The following is a 22,727-nucleotide window of genomic DNA, read 5'->3' as shown; positions in this document are numbered from 1 at the left end:
ATATATATATATATATATCGTTTTTTTGAGTAGAACGTATTTCGTAGAGCGCTCGACTCAATTGATTGAGGAGCATCAGCTATAACTTCACAGAAGTTCAGGTTTCACGAGTAATCATCGTTTTATTGCTACAGAACTGTTTCGTATGGTGCAAGGACCACACTCATCAGGCAATTTTGGAGACTGAACTGTTGGAATTGGACGGCTGGCAGTTAAATGCGAAAATTTAAATGATTGCTATGGTAGATGCGTTACATTCAGGTTATATGAAACTGTTGAAAAGTTTGCTAGGTAACAAAAACATTATATAAGAGGGATTATCTGTCGTTATAAAAAATGTGATATAAGCGGGTTTTAAGCTACGTTACTCTAAAGTTTCCAAGTACATATCGATTTCTGTGGGGGCATGAACTTGCTATATATATATATATATATATATAAATGAACACAAGTGAAACTCTAAAAATTGCCTTGAACGGGATTTGAACCCGCGTCCTCGACTTTCTAGTGCCGATGTGTTAACCACTTCACCACCAAGACAACCACGCTAAAGCGCAGTCGAATTGAAGGCTTTATGGCTCACGGGACTCCCCAAACAATTGTTTTAGAGTTAACAGAGGCCACTGGAAGGTGCTAACACCTTTTTAATACTATACATAACACAAATGAACTGAAACCAGTGAAAGAAAGAAATATATATATATATATAGGTGTTGTGTAAAAAAACGGTACCGTAAGAAAGCTGTTTTTTTACACTGATATATATTTGTAAAAAAACAGCTTTTTTACAAAAATATATTTTGTAAAAAAACGGTCCTACACTAAATGTTGCTGGCTAATTCAGCTTGTGTTCATATTAAAGTTGTTTAGCCTTTACAAGTGTTTTCGGGCTTATTTCTCGATCTCTAAAATAAAACACGCATTGCCGTACGTTACAGACGCCTTTATAGTCCCTAATTCTTATAAACGAATCGGCTGCTGTTTTTATGGCCTTACAAGTTGCTCTGTGTGTTGCAAAATTTAGACTGACAAGCAAGTGTATGTGTGTTTGTAGGGGAGCGTTTTCTTTTGCTAGATTAGCCGTCGAATGAACATGTTCCTACGTTGTAACGTAGACATGACACTCTTGCATGCAGCCACATGGATTTCGACATACCATGAATCCCCTGATAGAAATCTAGCGAAACGTAATACAGGAAATTGCCTAACAATTGCTAGAAGTGTAGTTATAATTTATCCAGTGCTGAGAGCATCAAAGTAAAAGGAAATGGCAAACTTTAATAAGCGATTATTAAGTTGCCTTTATTTGCCTTTAATTGGCTTTATTTTCTGCATACCGAGTTAATGGTGTCTTAACTGTGCGCGTGCAATGCTCAACTTTTAAAAATGTTGTGCTCTCACGGTAGTACACGAGTGACTCGCGCTATCGCCAATTGTTTTGTTGACAGCTAAACTGATTATTGAACCTGATAACCTTGGAAAATAGATATAAATAATTCAGAAAAAAAGGCAGTACCGTTTTCTGCTTGAACAAAAGTAGCAGTGAAGGAGAGAATATGAAGGCATTGATTCCTTCAAGAGATTGTGACAGGCATTGCTTATAAATAAGAGTTCAGTGAATAACTTTTGCCAAACATGCAACTACTTCCGTCGCGTATTGCGAAAACTTAGACCCTCGAAAACTAAGATCTACCGCAGTGGTGATTCCCGCCGATAAGCGTAAAAAAGAAATTACTGCCCGTTCCTTCTTCGCATCCAACAACTGGAGAATTAAACGCTAAGGGAAACAAGAAGTGATAATAGTAAAAATTACATAAAATTTTAACCCGATTTTAACGCCTTCAGCGCGTTAACAAGGGAATTTAAAAGCCTCATAATAACATGTGCCTCCCAAAGTGTAGTCATCGGAGCGTGAACGTGACCAGCGCGGTATATCTGATAACCTACAGTCTGATAAGCGCATGAAAACTACAGTACAGTATAATAATATTCTAACCATGTTTTCTACGGGGAGACTCAGCTCCGAGGTCCCTTATCCCTTCATATACCATTTTTCACGAACAGGATACCCCTTTCGGGCGGAGTCTCCACGTAAAGGCCATTATAGGGAGTCCCCCTTGGTGGCACACACAAGCACACACGACATTTGTACTTGAATTCGTCTATTAGCCAATGCAAAAATAAAAAAATAAACAAAAAAACCTGTTCTTACTCAATACCGAGGAGCACTACGGTCATCATTGACAGTCATCTCGAGGCACCTGGTTGACCCCCCCGCAACGAATGTTTTATAGTTGTCGCAGTAGCGAAATTCTTACATTAGTTCTTCCGTGCTTCTACTGAAATCGTACAAAGCTTTGTCTCGTTGCAATCCTGACGGGTTTATTTGCGCGGTGTTGTTCCTTCTGCATCTGACGCTTCTTTACTTTACACAACGGTTACGAGTCCCCTTCCTTGGCGCAGTTGCCACGTGGTGAAAGTAAGTAATGCATAATTTGTTCTTTATTGTTTTTCAAAAATTAAAACTCAACAGAGACCTTAAGGCAAGGGAGGTATTGTCTCTTAGTCAGGCAAATTTTTTCTTCTTTTCTTTTATTTTCCAAGTCGTTTCACGATGTGTGTACGAGGCCTTTCTGTTTTACTTAACAAACCATGAAAGGCCGATAGACTGGACAGCTACTGTTCTTCAGCGTTACGTTGACGAAAGGAGATCAAAAGATGGTCAACATATAGATTTTAAGGTCGACGCGCATAGGAAAAATTTCATAAGGAAAGCCAACAGGTATGCCATTCTCAAAGTTAACGGTACCAATTTTTTGGCCAAGCTGGAAAAGTGCGAGGATACTTCTACAGAAGATAATCCAGTGTACGTTAAGAAGCGGGTTATCTGCGAAGACGAGTACGAAACTCTCCTGAAAGATCACCATGACGGAAAGAACCATCTAGGGTTCATTAAATGTTACTATGAGGTGCGTATATATTTTTGGTCATTTTGTATTTTGACTCTATCGCTACTGTGGTAACTCTACGTATAGAAAAAAAAATTTTCTCTCCATATTCTAGATGCGGCAAATGTACGCCAAAGTTGACTCCAGTATTTTGCGTCTCTATATCAAGAAGTGCAAGTGGTGTCAGACACACAAGGTAAACGAGGGTATTCCTTCGATTCTCTGATAGACAACGAAAAGGGGTTTTCATGACGAAATATCAAACTTTTTTCGGAAATAAGTATAATTATGTTAAGATAATTGTATCATTAACACAAAAATATATTATAGCAAAAACTATGCTTTAGTTCCACCTCCACATAGAGAAAGCTTATTGAGAGGTGAGAATTGCCACTGAAAAACATATGGCTAGTGTTTCGGTTATAACGGACACCATTTTTACGCTGCTGCTAATTTTAAAGCTTTATAATTTAGAGACGTTCATGAAAAGTAACTTTGTTGTTTAAATTTCTACTGAAAACTTCTACATATATATATATATGTAGAATATATGTGGGTGCTATTCTGCGAATTTCAGCCTTTCTATATTTTTATATATTTGTATATAGAAATGTATACAAATAGCCTTTCTTTACTTTTTCCTTTCTCAAGACCATACTAGGAAAGAAAACCCACAATACACCGATATGTGTATACGGTGTTTTTGAAAGGCTGGGCATCGACCTGACCGAATACACAGACACTCGTGCCGGAAAAAAAAAGAGAAACACATAGTATTGGTGATGGAAGATTATTTCTCAAGGTGGGTTGTTTTTCATGCTAAAGATTCCTCTTCTGGAAAAATTACATTAAATGGGCATCTTTTACTTCTTTTCCTCTTGCTTTACAGATTTTCGTGGGCCAGGATTATTACAAACGCGACCGCCGAAGAAATAGCTCTTCACTTGTATGACCTATGCTTGGGCCTAGCGTTAGTGCCCAACACAATCCAGACTGACAACGGAAAACAGTTTGTTAGTCATGTCGTAAGGTTAGAGATCGTCTTTACTATAGCGTAATTGAAAGTATTTGGCGTTTTTCTTACCTTACATGCCGGTGGATGGAATTTCCCCGGAATGCAATTAATAAGTTACATAGCTCGATTTTCCTGAGGGGACTGCAATAGACTTTGTCATTCCTCAAAAAGCGACAATAATTGTGAAAGCAGTGGCGGATCCAGGTGAGGCACAGGTCGCCCGGCACCTCCCCTGTTTTTAGACCGAAGTGAGGCCCGAAAGGCCGAACAATTTTTTTTTGGAGACTGTTCCCCCCCGCCCCTTATCTAAGGCCCCACCCCTGTTCTCAAGGTCTAGATACGACACTGGAAAGTGTGTTTGTGCGTTTTTTCGTCAGAAATCTAACGGAAAAATTTCAAGTACAAGTCAAACTGGCCAAGCCTCGAAGTCCCTGGACAGGTGGTCGGTTCGAAAGGGTAATTCAGTCCCTGAAACAGATGCTAATAGCTAAGTTAGACGAATTTCCAGACTATTCAGTAGAGTTGGCCCTAAAGATTTGTCTATTCGACTATAATACGTAAGTACAAGATTTTCTGGTTTTCAGCTGTTAAGCATTTCAATCACCAGTGTTGACCTTTAGTGTTAGTTTTCTAATATTTAGTTTTAGTTTTTTACATACATCCACCCCTACATGATTAACTCGAAAGCTAAACTCCTCCCACTACCGTACACTTATATCAAAGCCATTAATTTCAAGCTTTTTTCTCTCTTATTTTTTATTTATTTTTTTTTGCATTCCCACTTTACCATATACAGCGTAAATATGATATCCAAGTGTAAATAAACTGAACTGAACTAAACATTTCCACTTTGTTCTAAAAAACAAAACAGCCGTAGACACGAGGCGTTGTCGTCTTTTGGTCAGACTCTTGCGCCTGTCGATGCATGGACTGCGGGAAATAGACAACGAAGATTGCAGCAGAAGATAGACATGGACATCCGTAATGTCATTGCTGGTGACAATTCAGCCCTGATGCCCGAGGAAACAGACGCAGACGGCCCCGAATTCACGCAGTACGTTAATTTCATGATTGGATATTTAGTTTGTAATCACTCTTACAATGTTGTTTGATAAATTTGACTTTTGAAATGATATCTTGAAGACACATATAAGACGTCACAATTGTACATATCGTTGACTTTTGTTTTAAAATATTTCTCTCCACAGGGAAACTGCAGAGTTATTATTCGGTAATGCAGAAACTGTTAGAATTCAAGCCACGAAGGGTTCCATGATTGCTGAGGGGAGAATTATCACCTCGGGAGAGGTACGTTTCCGCGAGCACTTCAAGGATAGGTTCAATGATTATCAAATATTACGTACGATTTAACACAATGACCGAGAGAACGCGGTCAAGAAACAAGAATTGCCACAACCGTTCTTTAAACAGGAAGGTTACAAGCTGGCTAAAAAGACCAATTTTAGCTAACTCTATTATAGACATTTCTCCTAACAGCTTCTAACATATCCAGTGTTAAGTCAAAGAAGAGTCTGGCAGTCTGATTAGCTCTGAGCAGAGTGGATAACTCAAGGCTCTCATTATTTTTCTCTTATTCTTGTCCGACGTGCAGAATCAAATTGTGATTTCGAAGTAATTATGGTTCCAGAATACAAATACTTCTGACCTAATGTTATTTACTAATGAAATTGCATTCCAATTACTTTTTCTGTAAGACCCCTGATCAAAATTATTTAGAAACATAAATTCTTTGACTATATTTGAAAATATTCGTAATTGTGTTGACTACTTCTGGAAATTCATAGGATATAACACAGAAAATAAACGTCGGTGACATTGGCCTTGTTGCAATACCCAAAGAGGACAGACCAAAATCCGGTCAGAGAAACCTCCTTGTGCAAGTAATGGGCATTGATAATGACCAGCTTATACTAGCGCCTGTTATAGAGGATGATGTAGGACCCGACTTAACTGTACGTTATTCTGTGACAGAGTTTGTTAAGGGTGAGCTTTCTGGTTTCTTGTTATGATAAGCCATCTCTTGTCTGGCTATACCTTTGGCTTCTTTGGCTAGGTTGATTGCTAGTTTAACCCACGGACGTACCAGAAAATTCATACACCCACCGTGTTTGGCGGCCTTTAGTGGAAAGCACAAGTTGGTCGAGAAGACCAATGTTATTGACGTCACCAACAATGGTCGCCATCTTGGCCGAAATATTGCATTTTACCAAGACTATTAGATATCTGGTTAAAATCGCCATACATGGTATCCTTTTAGTGCTTGACATGTAAAATAACATAAAAAAGCACTTTCTCTCATTTCATCTACAAGGTTTACTTGTATAGTTTAAAAAACAAGAAAGATCATGCACTTTCACTCACAAATGGCTTGACCTGCTACGTGTGATGCAATACCTCATAACCATAGTAACTGCCCATAGTTAAACGTGTCTCAAATTGCGCGCTAGGGATAATCGAACAGCTACTTAAAACGTAACGTGGTCATGCTTTATCGCCAACGAAAAAGATAAAACAAAATCAGAGGGGTGGGGGGAACCACCTCCCCCACCCTTGTACGTCCGAGTGTTAATTTCACACTTAACTTTGAACCCCCACTATTTTCCTTTTCACAGTTGAAGATTCAAAAATTCAAGAGCAAGACAAATCCGAAGCTCTGAGATGCCTCTTTGGACCTGAGACTTCTAAGATTACCCATTGGAGACAGGAGTTTGTTAGGCGTCGTATTTTAGCCGCGGAAATCTACGCGCGTTGTGTGGAAGACTACAATTTGATGTTTTATCTCAGCGGTAATGTTTTACTGTAGATTACTTTCAAAACATTGTCGACGCTTAGAGAAATCAGTATACTATGGATGATTTGAAATTCCTTTTAAATCTCCCTTCCATTCTGTATTGTTAAAAATGTTCTCTCTTCCTTTATTTGCGACTCATTGAGGTTAATTCACCTTTTAGTTCACTAAATGTAATAGGTGGCAGGTGCTCATTGCGTATTTTCATGTCACTTCCTTTTACTTTTTTTTTTACAGCTGCTGAAAGCAACTACACTGTAGATCAGAGCCTTTTTCCCTCCCGTGATGTTTCGCCTACAGAAGCGACTTCCGACTTGTCCAAGTGGACGAAGGAAGCTATGAACCACTGCCTTTCGAAAACAGATGACGGCGAGCGGGCGGAATGCATACTAGGTGTTCTTCTTCTACTGGTTCAAGCAGCTAAGGTCGATGGTAGGCAGCTGGACATTTCAACCTGTAGGTCCATTCATCCTTCTTTAAAGACGTTTCTCTCTGTTATTGGTCAAACGTCTTTGCCCGGAATCAAAGGTATCACGGAGGATCTTTCTGACAAACTGGCCCCTAGGATTGCTTTCGCAGAGATCATGAAAAGACACACAGACAGTAGACTCTCGCAGTTGAGTAAATGTGAGTGTTTGATGACCTACATGTACTTGAACATGATGCATTCACAATATAATATTTCTTTAACGACCTACTTTGACCACTGGGAATGTGGCTGATTTCTTTATTTTGGTGGAATTAGTGGTCGTAAAGTTAATTTAGTAAGATCTTGTTTTGATGATCATCATGTTTGCATTCTTCTTTCCTCAATGCTGTGTACCCAGTGCGCCTGCATGAGCTCATTGTTAACACAACTGTTTTAAAGACCGAATTTCTGATTCATTTTATTGTAGTCTGGAAACCTCAAAATCAGCATGGCATTTGTAGTGGATGCAGACGAACGGTCATGATGTGGATTACATGGAGGTGTAAACTTTGTTCCAATTTACTATGCTACGAATGCTATCATGCCATTATGTGCGGTGCAGTTAAGCACCATTGCAGTGGAGGCGAAGTAAATTATGAACAAATCAACTTTGAGAAAGGTATATAGCCATTTATAAAGTTGTAGAAGTTCATCCTTACATTGTCCTAATATTTTTGTGTCGTAAAAAAAAGTATCTCTTTATTGAAGCCAAGTAACCGTTCAGCATGTTCGTTGAAATAATAAGAAAATTTTACAAACTAATTAAATAACAAATTGTAGTCCCTCCGTCTACCTAGACGTAACAAGAAAAAAAACTATACAAGCGAAATCGAGCAAGCTTGATGAATCCTGTAATGTTGCTCTCACCCATCTTCTATGCACAGAATATCAGCCTTATCAGAAGATTGATTCTTCCAATTCATCAACTCTCTCGGAGTGCCACAAAGACTGCGATGGTAAGTATATAGTGTATCAGTTTCTATTTCGAGAAAACCTATCAAGCCCTGTGAATACAAGAAGCAACTTGATTTATTTCACGTCCATAGATTACCAAGACTGTCAAGCAGAAGATGACCACCAACGTGGTTGTAAGGAAAAAACTCGTAAAGACAATGTCTCTCCGCTTAAGGTAGGTTATGATACAGAGATTTGTTATCAGATATGGACAATTAATCTGGCCTGATGGTATAAATGTGATTTTTTAATTTTTTAACAATGCACTAGTGAGCAGCACGCTTACACTTCCAGTGAAAATTTTTACTTGGAAGAAGGAGGAACCACGCTCGCCCGGGGCAGCGAAAATTTTATGTTATAAATGTGGTCGCTTTATGGATTTTTGTTTCATTTATTTTTCCTAATTTAGCCTGATGTCAAAAAACCACAGTTAACTATGAGAGGTGCTGTACAACTGCAGTCAGCGACGGGGAAGAAAGCAGCGGGTAGGACAGTTGGCGGGCCTTGCGGTTGTCACAAAAGCAAGCCTTGTAACAGCTTTAAGTGCCGATGCCGCCAAGCTAACCAGCCCTGCACAGTGGACTGCAAATGTTACAATCACGTTTGCTTCTTTAATGAAGAACTGGTGAGTCTTGTGAGGGATACAGGTTAACCACTCTTACAATCGAGGTAACAAAATGCGGTCTGTTTGAGAGGGGGCGGGGCAAGAAGGCGCATGTGCTGCTAAAGAGGGCATGTTTTTCCGGTGTTTGAAAGCAAGCCACTAAGCAAGCCACTAAAGCAAGCCACTAAGTACCAAGTGAAGCTTAAGGAATCCATGTTCATAAAATGGGAGAAGCCCGATCTCAACCAGCAGGTGAAACACATTAACCTGACTCTCTCCCTGTAAAGAACTAAGCGTCACTCATTTAACTTTGTTTTAGTACGCAATATTGACAACGCAATGTAACGAACTTTGTAAGATCGCGCGCGCTTTAAATTCAACGGCGATTTCAAAATATGTAACACTGAAGATGACGGATGTACCGTCGAAACATGTCTGGAAAATTAAAGAAAGTTGTTATGTTTATACGACTATCTATATTGTTGCTGCTATCTAGACCTTTTGGGTGTTTGAAAGCCTTTAAAATATGGGATCACATCGTACAAGCGAATAGTTTCACCGAAAATCATTACGTAATGTCATTAACGTATCTTCATTTATTGTTGTAACTTTTTTTTGAAAGAACTTCATGATTTTTCAAATGAATAACAATCTTTAGAACAGGGTGGGGATAACAATAGTAATGTACAGAGCCTTGCAATGGGAAAAATGTCTTTGTGATAGTTTTTTCTCCAGATCGAAACTAACAGTACATTTCACTCAACAGCAACAAAAGGAGTCCTCTGCAAATTCCAGTAATATTCATGCCCGCCTTCCTGGCCAGGATTCGACTGTGAAAGAAGTGCTTATGCAAGGAAAATGGAAAGGTGAGATTTTTTAAAAAAAAAAAAAGACACAAAAAGAAATGTTTTCGGCAAATGGTCCCTTCCTCTGCCGCTGTTACATAAACAAGTCAGCCCGCCGTAAGCTACCTTGTGTCGGATGCGCGTGAGAGAAAATCACCGTCTACCCCTCCCTCAGATGTTTTGTTGGTATGCACTGTCTTGTACTTACCCCTTTAAGCCCGTAGATCCACTTCTACATTCTCCAGACTGTTCTCCATATACTTCTCATGAGAATGGTGGAGGGAATTTGGTTTCAACTCAAACCGTTCTCCCTTTAGTAACAAACTTAGTAATTCTCACATCCTCTACTCTTCATAATCAGCTGATGTTGTTAGGAGAAAATTAGTGTTGGTCACTTGTGGGACCTAAATGGTTTCTTGAGGACGTGGTTAGAATTTGTGTCTTTCACACGCTTTCAGTAAAATCATGCTAACCATGTTCTTCTTGCTTAATCCTTGCAGGCTTCCCCGATGTCGGTAGCAACTGTTATATGAATTGCCTTTTATCAGTTCTCCAACATGTTCGTTTTATAACTGATCTCAGACAGGCATCCAAAGTTATACCCGAGGGATGTCCAACAATGACAGCCACTGTTAAGATCTACGACATTGCTTCGAAAGTGCACACAAAGGAATTCCAGGTAAGTATTTCATCGTGTGGGTTAACTTTATCTTTGCTTTTTACAGTCGTTTATCATTTACATAGGGTTCTCAACTTGTTCTCTTTTGCAGCGGCAAGAATATGAATGTAGCGTAGCAGAGCTTCTGACAGCCATTGACTGGGATAAAAAAGATCGCGGTGTTGGGTTTTGGAACGACACAATGGAGTTTTATCAAGTGCTTCTGGAAAAGTTGGAAGTAGAAATGGAGGTGACCGTTAATGTAAATGAACTGTAGTTACGTTATCTACTAATTGACTGTAAATAGAATCATAGATCAAAGTGTTGGAAATTAAGGCTTTCCCTTCCCAACCCACTTCTTCGGCTCCTTGGCCCTTTTGACAAAATCAAAGAAATTCTTCAAGCTGTATCCCCAAAAAAGGGGAGCTTAAGGAAAGGTGATTTGTTTAGCAACGCACTCCGTCGGGAAGTGAGACCTTTGCTGGACCTCAAACATTTTTCGACGTAGCAAATTAGTATTGCTAACTGTTATTAATCCTGTAGGGGAGATTGTTTGGAAACATGGGCAGAGCCACTTTCAGTTGCAGCCCGTCGCTGAAAATACGCCTCCGGTTAAGTCCACTATCAAAATGGAGCATTGGAAGGGTGGGGCGACTTGACAAACATTGACAATGGCTGAACAGTGATGCATTACCATTTTTAATTAAAGGACCAGGATGGGCTGTTTGAGGGGATGTGCAAGTCTTTCAAAGAAACGTTTTATAGTCGTGTGCATGACTCCGATGCAGATAATGAAAATGGGAACGTCTTCATCTACAGTATCCTTTTTCTCAACTAACAAATATTAATCAAGAAATAAAACTGTTTATAAAATCCTGTCGCTACGCTTGGTCATCTAAAGGCGGCTTTTGGATGGCTTCAAAGTTGGTAACGTACTGTTGTTTCGGTTTTGGAATGAAAAAGTCAGTATCCGGTTTTTATTATAAATGTGTCTTGAGTAGGCAAAACAACGCAGCATGCGGATATTATTGCGTCTTCTTTTTTGGGAGAATTAACTTAAAGCATCCGGGCAGTGTAAATTTGTTCATTCCCGTCCAAGATACATGGAAACAAAAAGGAAAAAATATTGTTCAAATAACAGCATTAAATGATTTTCTTAACTCAGTGTCCAGTGTCTCCGTGTAACTATCTAATCGTGCCGGCCGATTGGGAGGAAGGAGACTCACTTACTCGTTTATTGGAGGTCGTGCAGACAGGAGTCACCAAGGTAAGCAAAAGATATTCCGATATTCATCCTATTTGAAATGTAGCCAATGAAACTCGATGATCTGAGTAGTTCTTCATGTGTTTATACCTGACCTTTTTGCGACATAGCCTACTCACGTTTTAATTTCTGTTTTTCTTTTCTGCGGCATAGGATATAGAGCTATCAGCGGCACCACGAAGAGTGATCAAGTATAGAAGACTTGCAAACGTATTTGCTATTTGCCTGAACTGTACAGTTAACGTAAGAAAACCTGAAGTTGTAGTTAAATTTTGACATGCATCAGCACATGATGTTTGGGTTAAAAGATTTGTGAAAACCAACCATTAAGGTGCGCTTTATTTTTAATTTTCTTGTAGGCTAAAGTTGACATTCCATTGACGTTATCGGAGTTTTCCCTTTCTAATCCTGGTGAATTAATGCCCCTTTACGGGTCCAGTACCAATAACGTGATATTGTGGGGAGCAATAAGCCATGAATTGGGGCATTACACCAGTATTGTGAGGATTACAGCGACTTCCCGCGAATGGTTAGTGTCACACGTACGTTTAATTCATCGTACTCTACCTGTCGTTTCTTTCAATATCATTATTTTCCCATTCCCGACTACCAATAAAAAATTTGAAATTTGAATAGGTTACAGTTTGACGGTGACCGAAAGCCAGTTGTTCTACAATACGAAAGTGCTGTTAAAGAGTTGCTGAATTGTAAGTCTTGTATCCTTTTCCTTGGCGTAGTGTGGTAATAAAAAATAACTCTGCTATATATCGAGGAAAAAAAGATAGTTTACTAGCTCAAACCGTTCTGGAAATGATAAACGATTCCTTAACTGATCTTGAAAGACGTCCTCTTCTACAGCCCTGAAAACGAGATAGGACGTGTGCTTAAACTTCCTGGTCAAACGGTGGAGTCAAGGTAGGCATTATATCCTCAGAAATATATGTGTACATACATATATCTTAATCACAAATGAAGACAGAAAACGGTTTCCTTTCAGTCCACCACAGAAAACAGTTTCCTTTCAATCCACCATACATACATATAGATATATTTATTTAAGTCAGTTCTGTAGATCACAATAGAACGCAACCGATACTGTTAGTAGGATAAACTAATAAACGGCTTTTTGGCATTTTTATCGGACTGCATGTCAAGCAGTAACTGTTAAGTGATCTATGGACTAACGGACTTAATTTTTCCCTTACAGGCCAGAACGAGGCAAAAAGTCAGATAGCTCTCAAACGAAACTGAAGCTCAGAAAAAGAAAAGCAGACAAGAGAACTGAAGCTACCGTTACCAAAGGAAGGTACTGTGTAATTAGCCATTTATTGGTTAAACTCAATGAGGATTCTGGGTTCATTACAGTCATTGCTGGATTTCAGTTATTTTTCACATTTTCCTGTTTTTTAGAAGTAAGCGTCGAAGAATTGCAAGTGACACTGGAGAGAGCGAAGAAAGTGAACACGAAAATTCTTTCGCCAGGTAAGCAAACCTCATGTTATCCCTTCAATAGAAAGTTGAAAATTCTCTCCGGTTTAGGGCAAGTAAAAGTGCCAATTGATATTTTCTCTTCTTCAGACATTCTACTCCCCTATCCTCAGCAAACGATCCTACGCCGAATTGCTGCTTACCCGACGATTCTGAGGTATCTATTTCAACAAAATATTTTAGCTGAGCTTTTTGGACAGATATATGGAAAAAGTGTCATACACATGCAAGGAATATATGGCAATTTCCGTTGCACTCTGGAGCAAGTACACTTCCAGGCATTGGGGATAGCTATAATCTAATTCGAACTTTTCGATGCGCAAAAAAAAAAATACTATGTTATTCATTGCAATGTTGAGCGAATGATGTTTGAATCATAGTAATCATGAAACGACCGCTAACAGGTATATGTTCCACTTAAACCCACAGGTAAAATTGGGCCCGCACCTATCCACCGACTACTCGAATGCATACGACGACACCATAAGTGATCATAGTGGGTACGTAGCATATAACAGCACATGCAGCAGGTGCTAATTCTGTTCATTATCTTTCACCCACCAAACGGTAGCAATGTTAACGTCTTGGCTTTATTTTTTCACCTCGCTATCTGTATTTCGTAGCGGGCGTCCTATAAAATTACAGCGTTTGAGGCTTGTGTTGCAAACTACGACTAAGATTAACTCCTTTTTTTTAAAAAAAGAAAATAGACAGTGTCAGAGCAAAAGTTTACAAGAGCAAATTATTGCATACCTCGCCGAAGGGATATTTAGTCATCATGCCTTTCTGATTCGGTTTGTTTACTGACTGTAGGTCAGATTCAAGTAACAGGAAGCAGTCAAGAACGAGCCGTAAGAAAAAGGTAAATATCAACCCATAGGGACATCGGACTATCATGATTTTAACGGACGGTGAGAACTTATATATTGTACTTATACTAAATCGATAAATATGCGTTTACAGATGAAACGAAACATCGCTCCAAAAGAAAGTGGAAAGGCTTTCCGGCAGACTTTTTTGAAGTAAGTCAATCCGATTTAAAGTGAGAAAACTCGACATTTGTGTTGCCCTTATGCGTAGTCACAAATGGAAATGGTTTTTTTGTCCCTTCTCAGCACAGGCAGCCCAAGCTCACGTCACGTGAAAGGATTAGATTAATTATTAGCGGTGTGCGAGCCGGGACGTGACTGTTCAACGAAAGCGGTATTGGGTTACATGGCGGCCGTGAATTTATAAAGGATTTGTATGGGAATCCACGTTATAGATTTAGGAAGATAAATACTCGTAGAAATTCTCAATAAAAAACGTCTTACCTTGTTTACATGGTGTGTTCTTGCTTGCTGTGTGGTTATTTTCCCGATCCGGTGCGATTTTAGCGATTTTTTTCATTTCTGAGTTTCCACTACTAAAGAGAGAGCAAGGCCGAACACTTCCAATCTGGACAGCCCGCCGAACGAAGCCAAAAATTCCAGGTTGAAATATCCCCACGGCCAAAATTCCATCGCAGAATCCAACTACAAAGGTTAAACTTTCATTTCAACTTTCTAGCCACGCAATCGCATCCCTGCGAGCGACGCCAGGCGGCAGTTTGTTTCCCCGATGAAACAGTAAAACGTTGGGCCAGAACCGCGTACAAATCCACCACGACACAACGACCGTTGAAATCGGCTTGGTAACCTCGTCACGTTGACAAACAAAGACTCACGGGGTACACTAACGCAAATTGTCAACATGAATTTCTGTTCTCATCCTGGGTCCCCTCGGGTCGAATCGACAATACCGCATTGTCTCAATCGACCAATCAAAATCGCGCCGTGTCGTGTTTACAAATTTTGAAAACCGTTCTGTTGTACACTACACACATTTCTTTGAAATGGCTGCAAGGTCGAGGAAACGTCCGATCGACAGTGAAAGCTCAGGAGAAAACGAGGAGATTAAGGCATTGCTCAAGTGGAAGTCATGGTAAGTATTCGCCTTTACGCGGATTTTGTAAGCTTCTCATAATATTCGCTTGCTCGTATCGATGTAAGAAAAAGCGTTGTTCTTCATAGGGTGATGTGTAACTACGAAGAAAGTGCAGATAGTCTCACGGAGGCTAAAGATATTTTATTGGCAGGATCTCAACAGAAAGAAAATTTCTCCTCCAACTTGAATTCCGTTCTACTTGGAAAAATTGTTAGTGAAATATGGGGAGAGAAAGTCAAATTAGTGAGGCGTGGACCACGCAAAGATCGGCGAAGCTGTTACCTCAACCTGAGACCTAAAGATCCTAAAAAATCCGAAGTACCACAGGACACTTTCCAGCAATTTAGGGAAAGTAGCATGGAACTTCGACCCGAGGGGACCCAGGATGAGAACAGAAATTCATGTTGACAATTTGCGTTAGTGTACCCCGTGAGTCTTTGTTTGTCAACGTGACGAGGTTACCAAGCCGATTTCAACGGTCGTTGTGTCGTGGTGGATTTGAACGCGGTTCTGGCCCAACGTTTTACTGTTTCATCGGGGAAACAAACTGCCGCCTGGCGTCGCTCGCAGGGATGCGATTGCGTGGCTAGAAAGTTGAAATGAAAGTTTAACCTTTGTAGTTGGATTCTGCGGTGGAATTTTGGCCGTGGGGATATTTTAACCTGGAATTTTTGGCTTCGTTCGGCGGGCTGTCCAGATTGGAAGTGTTCGGCCTTGCTCTCTCTTTAGTAGTGGAAACTCAGAAATGAAAAAAATCGCTAAAATCGCTAAAATCGCACCGGATCGGGAAAATAACCACACAGCAAGCAAGAACACACCATGTAAATAAGGTAAGACGTTTTTTATTGAGAATTTCTACGAGTATTTATCTTCCTAAATCTATAACGTGGATTCCCATACAAATCCTTTATAAATTCACGGCCGCCATGTAACCCAATACCGCTTTCGTTGAACAGTCACGTCCCGGCTCGCACACCGCTAATAATTAATCTAATCCTTTCACGTGACGTGAGCTTGCGCTGCCTGTGTTCTCAGACACATGAAGTGTACAGCGATTTCCTCTTCGGACGATGACTTTGAGACAACCAACGACTCTTCATCAGGTAGGAGATAGTAACTGCTTAATGATTTTTGTGACCCATCTAAAAAAACATAAAACAATTTCTTGTCTCGTTTCCAGTGAAGCAGCAAAACATGGCAGAGAAGGTCGCTGATCGGCTAGACAAAATAGTAGGGATGAAGAGTCTGAAAGAACAGATAACGAAGTGGACTAAGAGTGTTTATCTGGATCGAAAGAGATCGGAAGCTGCAGGGGCCTCTGGTAAAGACAAGAAAGATCCACCGGTTTACCACATGGTGCTCATGGGTAATCCGGGAACTGGGAAAACGACGATAGGGAGGTTGATGGCAGGTGTGTGAATTCACTATTACTGGTATCAGGCAAATAACAGTTGAGCCCTCTTATAAGTGGCCAGTGATCAAATTGTAGGAACGAATGACTGGAATAAGAAGTTATACACCTTTCAAGCCGCCACCTGCATTGAGCGACAGCGGCAACCGACAACGGGTTCTTCCATTGTTGTCACCTCAATTAACCAGTCGTACGTCTAGTTACGAATATGATTAAGGAGAGTATCGACGTTATAGAAGGTAACGGCCAATTGTGGACCCGTAACACACCTTCCCTCGCGCACTTGTTTCAAAATAAAGCGAAGTTTCTGCTGATGAACCTCTATCGACCGGCTAACCTCTACTAAGTGATCACTTACAGGTACCCAGAAAGTGACCTTAATGAAGGTTAAAATGTATTTATATTTTTCTAGGCATCTTGAAAGACCTGGGAATTACCAAATCATCAAAGTTGGTCGAAGTTCAACGACCCGATCTTGTTGCCTCGTTTCTCGGGCAGACTGCCTCTCAGACGAAAGCGTGTATCGAGCGGGCAGAGGGCGGCGTACTTTTCGTAGATGAGGCGTATCGTCTGAAGGTGGACTCCGAGAAGGATTACGGAAAAGAAGCACTGGATACCTTGATGGAAGCCATGCTCCGAGGCAATCCAGTGATGATATTTGCTGGATACCCAGCTCAGATGGAAGAGTTCATGAAATTGAACCCCGGTTTTAAGCGTAGAATAAGGGCAATCTTCATATTTGATGACTTCACGTGCGAAGAACTTGCTGAGATTTTCATGCGGAAGCTTCAAACGCGTGGTTTCAATACCGACATAACAGTACAGGAATTGGGTAATGCGATCGGTCTGCACACCACAGAGGATTTAAGAAAGGCGTGGAATGCGGGGTTTTGTGATCGTTTATTTGAGCTAGCGAAGGAAAGCCTCGACGAAAGGCTATGCTCTGACTCCTTTGGAGAGGTGAAGGATGATGAATCAGAGGTCTCGCACATATCAAAAGAAGACATCCAAAAGGCCATTAGCATGAATTTCTCATCGGTGGGTTTTTCAAATTAGACCCGGGCACCCCTTTAAGTCTTTTGTTGTATGTCCGGCAGTCAGAACAATTTTTTTTTTCGCATTATCAAATGTCTGTTGTTGTTTCATTTCATTGGTGTCCTCGAAAAGAAGGTTGCAATGTTATGCTTTCTGAGATTTAAAAAAATGAATTTTAAAAAAGAAATAAAAAATGGATGAGCAGAAGCATTGTTATAAATAGAATTGTTATAATTCTGGGGAATAAAAGGCATAAAAGGAATAAAGGGAATTCTTGGTAGGGGTGTGCCGCCGCCCGGTTCTCCATATCCTGGCAGTATTTCGGACCCCAAAAAATGTCATTTCCCACATCCTTTTTCAGTTCTGGAGGTGGTAACAAAACACAGCATTACGTGTTTGCAAACAGAAACTATGTTATCATTGATAAGACGAAAACCGCCACAAACAGATTTCTTAAAAGTCATTTCCAATCCATATATTACACTTTCTTCTTTTTTGGAATTGAAAAGACGAACACATTGATACACAGCCGTAGTTAATGGGACCCGTTTACAGGCCAACACGGCGCAAAATTCCTACCCTTTAGGGCGGCACATACCTATATGGTTTATATCAGGCCCTTCCCCCCCCCCGGGGTAAGATGACACTAATCGACTTGCATTATTTTGTTCCTTGGACTTTCGATGCTAAAATGAATGAGTAACATAGAATTTCTTAACAATTTGGACCACGCGTGCACGCGTGGGATCGGTACCTCGATCTCTTACATCCTGCCCCTTATCAATGTATGTAATCACGAGTGACTTCATTTATAATATAGCCAAGTGTTTTGTTGACAGCTAAACCGATTATTGCACCTGATAACCTTGGAAAAAAGGATGCATAACAGTACAGTTTTCGGCTCGCGCAATAATAATAGTAAACGAAAGAACTTCTACAACCAACCTACAGGCTGTTGTAAAATAGGAGCCAAACTTGATTTAAGAATCATTGAGAAGCACATCAATGTGGTTCAGTAAAAACCAAGAAGCTGCATATTTATGTGTGTGTAAATAAGCACAATATTACAAACAAGGCATGATTTACAGAAATCGGCTTTTTTACATAAAAAGCAGCTTTGTTACAAAAATATTTTGTGTAAAAAAACATCTTTTTTACATAGAAAATCAACTTTCTAACAAAAAATATATTTTTGTAAAAAAGCTGCTTTTTTACAAAATATATTTTTGTAAAAAAACAGCTTTTTTATGTAAAAAAGCAGCTTTTTTACAACACATATTTTTGTAAAAAAACAGATTTCTTACATAAAAAAGCAGCTTTTTTACAAAAATATATTTTGTAAAAAAGCTGCTTTTTTATGTAAGAAATCTGTTTTTTTACAAAAATATATGTTGTAAAAAAGCTGCTTTTTTACATAAAAAAGCTGTGGGTTAAAAACATTACTGATTTTGAGAGAGTTTGCTATCTAAACATTCCTTGTCTCAGAATAAATATACTTTAATCTTTGTGAGTTCACCAAGCGAAGAATTCGCCCATTGGTAGGAAAACTCAAAAACAGATGTTTCTGTTGGTTTCCGGCGGCAATATTGGTGACACCAACGTGGCGTCTCCATACAAAGCTTTATAAATTTGGGTAAATAGAGAATACTTCATGGAAAGTGCTGGCGTACGGTATTTACGCACGAGTTGTTGACGTATCAGAAATCGAACGAGTGAGTGCAGCGAACGAGCAAGATTTCTGATACAAAAACAACGAGTGCGTAAATACCGTACAAAGCACTTTCCATGTGGTATTGTGTTTATTATATACATACTGAGACATTCATCATTTTGGCGGCCGTATTATTTTAAATCTTTCAAAAATGCTAAAATTTACCGCTACACACTTACCGCAAAATGACAACGAAAACGAAGTATCAGCTTTTTAGTAAAAACGTTTGTTAAGAACATAAAGGACGGTAAGGATATGAGGTAATCCAAGAACTATAAGTAATCTTAACTGTTTGTTCTCAATGCACAATTGAAAATGAGTGAATTTAAGGAAGATGGCCGGTTTCAATATTATAAGCTTAAGCCTAAATGAAAGGCAAAGTAGCTCCGACAAAAAGCACAACAAAAGCTTACGTCTCGTTCTGTTTTTACCTTTCCGTTGTTGTCTCGCCGGCTCTCTACCGCTTTTTTCATCGACAGTGAAACAAACGAAACTATTCCACTCCATTCCCGAAATGTTTTTCACTTTTTTAGCGAGGAAAACTATTTGAGTAAAACTTTTCTCGTTGAATGTGCGCGAAGCGGCGCTGCAAGTTGCAATAAAAGGCGGGAATTTTTGCACGAAACTCACACACTTCTGTGGCTTCTGATTGGACGTATCATTTTTCTCACACGTGAAAAAACATCGTTTGCGATTCTGATTGGACGTATCATTTTTTTCACGTGTGAAAACCATCGTTCGCTCCTCTGATTGGCTAGAGCTAATTTGCGTACGAAAATTTACGACATAGCTTTTTGGTGAGTATTTCTCAGTATGTATATAATAAAACGTTTTTCAGAATATCTCGCATATAAAATATTGCACAGACCTGATTCTTGGCAACGCTTCTTTCATTTCCCAGATTCTAGACTTTCTGTATTGAATGGTCTGCATGGAGACATATGTCGGCGCTTTTGATTGGCTGGTTTCTTACAATGGGCAGTTTGTGATTAGTCAGATTTGAAATTAAGTGTTGACTGGCCAAACGGTCGTGAAAATAATGGAGAATGAGCTCGTGATAGTGTGGAACGTGACTTAAGACGGGGGTTTTTCTTGCTTTCTCTCTTTAACCGGCGTAGTTTTGCAGTGCATGGAGTATTCTAAACTTTAATTTTGCCGTTCTGATTCTCATATTTAGAGGTTATGATTCTGGTCTGTTCTATGCATATTGAGTAATTAGTTTCCATGGTTTATGTTTCTGAAGATGTTTCCTAACAGGATTTGATCACATATGTAATTCACTATTAACTGGTTTTCTTTTTCCTCTGTTGAAGCCTCTAGCTTTTTATTGCTACTTAATAACCTTATATTTCTATTTTTCTATGAGTAATACTACATTATCACTTGCTGTGCGTGATCGGCAGTGAAATGAATTAGCCGCCAAGCTTAAAATTACACGACGCCGCTCTAACCGACCAATAAGGTGGCGTCCTTAAAATAACCACGCAGTGTGACACAGAACCAAGAATAGATTGAAAATAATTTTCATGCGAAGAGGGTCATGTATGGGGGATTCGCTGTCTTAGCTCGTTATCTCTTGGCCTCAGTGATTGGTTGGTTTATACATGACGTGCACCAGCCGAACCCTTTTAGTTTAACTGTCCCTATCTACCGCTGTATTGCTGAAGGTGCGGCTCTATAGAATCACTTGCAGCTCATAAGGATTGCAACAAGAAACGCTTTACGAAAATGCAACCTCTGTTTGCCTTGGCCTTTCTGTCGTGTATCTCCATTGGTAAGTTAAATCATATCTTACGTTTTGAAGGTTTCCTGAGGATTTTTTCCGCGGTTTTTAATATTAATACAATTCTGAATATGTCTTGATATTAATACACGCATTATCACGACCGAGAACATAAAAAAGAAAGGTTTAGATAACTAAGGCACAAGCACCTTTTTTGTTTATTTGTCTTGCTCGTCACTACATACGAAAACGAAAAGAAATTTTCTCAGGCGACGTTTTCTGGAAGACGAAAACACGCTTCGACGATTTCTATAAAATTATCTATTAACTATAACGAGAGGCAAAGACAAGGTGTAGTCTTGCAAAAGTTTCATTCTAACTGAGAACTTGATAATACTTCATGAAACTCCTTTTTACTAATACATCTAAGAATAGCATTCAATCGCTTTGTTTGCCCTTTTTAATTTTAAAGCCTTCAAGGTGTATGGTTTACGTTGTTTCGCAAAAGTTTGGGAATTATAGCGCCAGGACTGAATAATACACGCTGCATATGTTGCCAGCGTGTATTTCCCATCTAGCCAAGTCGACAGTAAGAATAAGGAGTCGGGATGACTTAATCATTTTGATATATATTTTCATTTATGACCAACGCGGAGAGGTTACGCTTAACTAAGTCTGCGATATTTGCTTGCCTTATTGAACTGAAGCTAATTTATAAAGCTCAGTTGAAAAAAAAAAAAAAAAAAAAAAAAAAAAAAAACAATAAAAAGTGGCCATCCGCCTGTTAACAGCTTTGCACACTGTTCGGTATTAATTTGATAGGCGAGAAAGGCGAAAGTCAAAGCCCCCGCTACTCTCTCGTATACCCAGGCTTGGTAAGTTCACTTAAGACGTTTGGGGAATTTAGGATTTTCGGAGAATTCAGGTCTCCAGTATTCCTAAGAAATTATCAGCGTCAGTACGTGCTCATAGACTTTGAAGGAACGACCAATAAGGACGTTTAAATTAGTATAGATGTTTCAACTTTAAATCGAGGAATGCTTTTCGATTTTAGATATTAATCGATTCGCTACAGATTTCGGGCCGTTCGAGCTTGAAGTGAGGTTGAGGCTTGAATATGTGCTGTCGCAATTTTGTATTAATACACAGTATCGTTATGAAATCGACCGATAAGAATCTTCAAAAGTTATATTACCTTGGGCGCGGGTCAACACTAAAACAATGAACCCTATCTTTGACGTGAATAAAGTTGGCCGAGAATTAGAGGAAAGACGGCCGTAGGCAATGCTGATTTTATGCGCGCGTGTTAAAACTACACTCGTTAACTTCAGGCGTTTGTGCGAGCCCAATAAACTCTGATCAGTTGAAATTTCGACTTTTTTAAAGACAGATCTAGAGGCCGCTGTCTCTTCAAAGTTATGCTGTTGATGGGAGTATTTAGTTCTTAATAGTTATTTTTCACCGCTCAAGCTTGCGCTTTCTTGCCTCTTTTAATTTAAAGGTCTAATATACGTTCCTTTTAACAAGGCTTGAAAGTTAAAGAGGAAGGACTAAATTACTCAGCTGGACATGTTCTACGTCGTGTATTTTCTATCTAGCCTTCGAAATGGCTTAAGTTTATAATTTGAAATTTTTGTTTATTAGCGGAGCTCTGGCGCGCGAAGCGCGCCTGAGGAGCACCATGGGTAAGTAAATCTACCCATCCCAGAAAATTTGGTAATCACGTGACCGTACACCGCCCTCAGCCCGCCCGTCCGTCCGCACCACAGGGCAACCAATGTTCAATCACACTTTCTAGTTTGGGAGCACAGGAAGACTGATATTGCAG

The 22,727-nt window shown here is 39.6% G+C and overlaps 2 protein-coding genes across 5 annotated transcripts; both read left to right on the top strand.

Annotated features, from left to right (window-relative positions):
• Nucleotides 1–1,409: 1,409 nt before the first annotated feature.
• Nucleotides 1,410–13,934, top strand: LOC140935244 (uncharacterized). Of its 4 annotated transcripts, none has more exons than XM_073384787.1 (27): nt 1,410–3,144; nt 3,600–3,750; nt 3,838–3,978; nt 4,341–4,520; nt 4,835–5,017; nt 5,172–5,271; nt 5,769–5,967; nt 6,597–6,770; nt 7,010–7,399; nt 7,669–7,860; nt 8,126–8,197; nt 8,288–8,370; nt 8,605–8,820; nt 9,566–9,665; nt 10,145–10,323; nt 10,415–10,552; nt 11,012–11,120; nt 11,475–11,569; nt 11,720–11,809; nt 11,926–12,095; nt 12,203–12,282; nt 12,409–12,481; nt 12,774–12,872; nt 12,980–13,048; nt 13,145–13,211; nt 13,484–13,554; nt 13,868–13,934. In XM_073384787.1, the coding sequence occupies exons 2-27, from the start codon at nt 3,731–3,733 to the stop codon at nt 13,932–13,934; spliced, it is 3,357 nt and encodes a 1,118-aa protein (XP_073240888.1). In that variant the 5' UTR covers nt 1,410–3,144; nt 3,600–3,730. The 4 variants fall into 4 exon arrangements, 2 of the variants coding, with proteins under 2 accessions (XP_073240888.1, XP_073240887.1); XM_073384786.1 differs by having other exon boundaries at nt 12,977–13,048; XR_012165179.1 differs by lacking the exons at nt 12,409–12,481; nt 13,145–13,211; nt 13,484–13,554; nt 13,868–13,934 and having other exon boundaries at nt 12,203–12,273; nt 12,977–13,048.
• A 71-nt stretch (nt 13,935–14,005) lies between these two features.
• On the top strand, nt 14,006–17,672 carry LOC140935246 (protein CbbX-like). Its single transcript, XM_073384788.1, has 4 exons — nt 14,006–14,076; nt 16,055–16,122; nt 16,200–16,430; nt 16,843–17,672. The coding sequence occupies exons 1-4, from the start codon at nt 14,006–14,008 to the stop codon at nt 17,484–17,486; spliced, it is 1,014 nt and encodes a 337-aa protein (XP_073240889.1). The 3' UTR covers nt 17,487–17,672.
• The last annotated feature ends 5,055 nt before the right edge of the window (nt 17,673–22,727 follow it).

The sequence above is a fragment of the Porites lutea genome, chromosome 4 (genome assembly GCF_958299795.1).
Source record: "Porites lutea chromosome 4, jaPorLute2.1, whole genome shotgun sequence".
Taxonomy (NCBI): domain Eukaryota; kingdom Metazoa; phylum Cnidaria; class Anthozoa; order Scleractinia; family Poritidae; genus Porites; species Porites lutea.
The sequence above is the reverse complement of the archived record's forward strand: the minus strand, read 5'-3'. Positions and strand labels throughout refer to the sequence as shown.

Coding starts and splice junctions, on each gene's coding strand:
- LOC140935244 (XM_073384786.1), top strand. CDS start 3,731: ATGGAAGATTATTTCTCAAG. Junction 5,968..6,596: donor TGTGACAGAGTTTGTTAAGG/GTGAGCTTTCTG, acceptor TCCTTTTCACAG/TTGAAGATTCAAAAATTCAA. Junction 13,049..13,144: donor CACGAAAATTCTTTCGCCAG/GTAAGCAAACCT, acceptor TCTCTTCTTCAG/ACATTCTACTCCCCTATCCT.
- LOC140935246 (XM_073384788.1), top strand. CDS start 14,006: ATGCGTTTACAGATGAAACGAAACATCGCTCCAAAAGAAAGTGGAAAG. Junction 14,077..16,054: donor TTCCGGCAGACTTTTTTGAA/GTAAGTCAATCC, acceptor CTGTGTTCTCAG/ACACATGAAGTGTACAGCGA. Junction 16,431..16,842: donor GATAGGGAGGTTGATGGCAG/GTGTGTGAATTC, acceptor ATATTTTTCTAG/GCATCTTGAAAGACCTGGGA.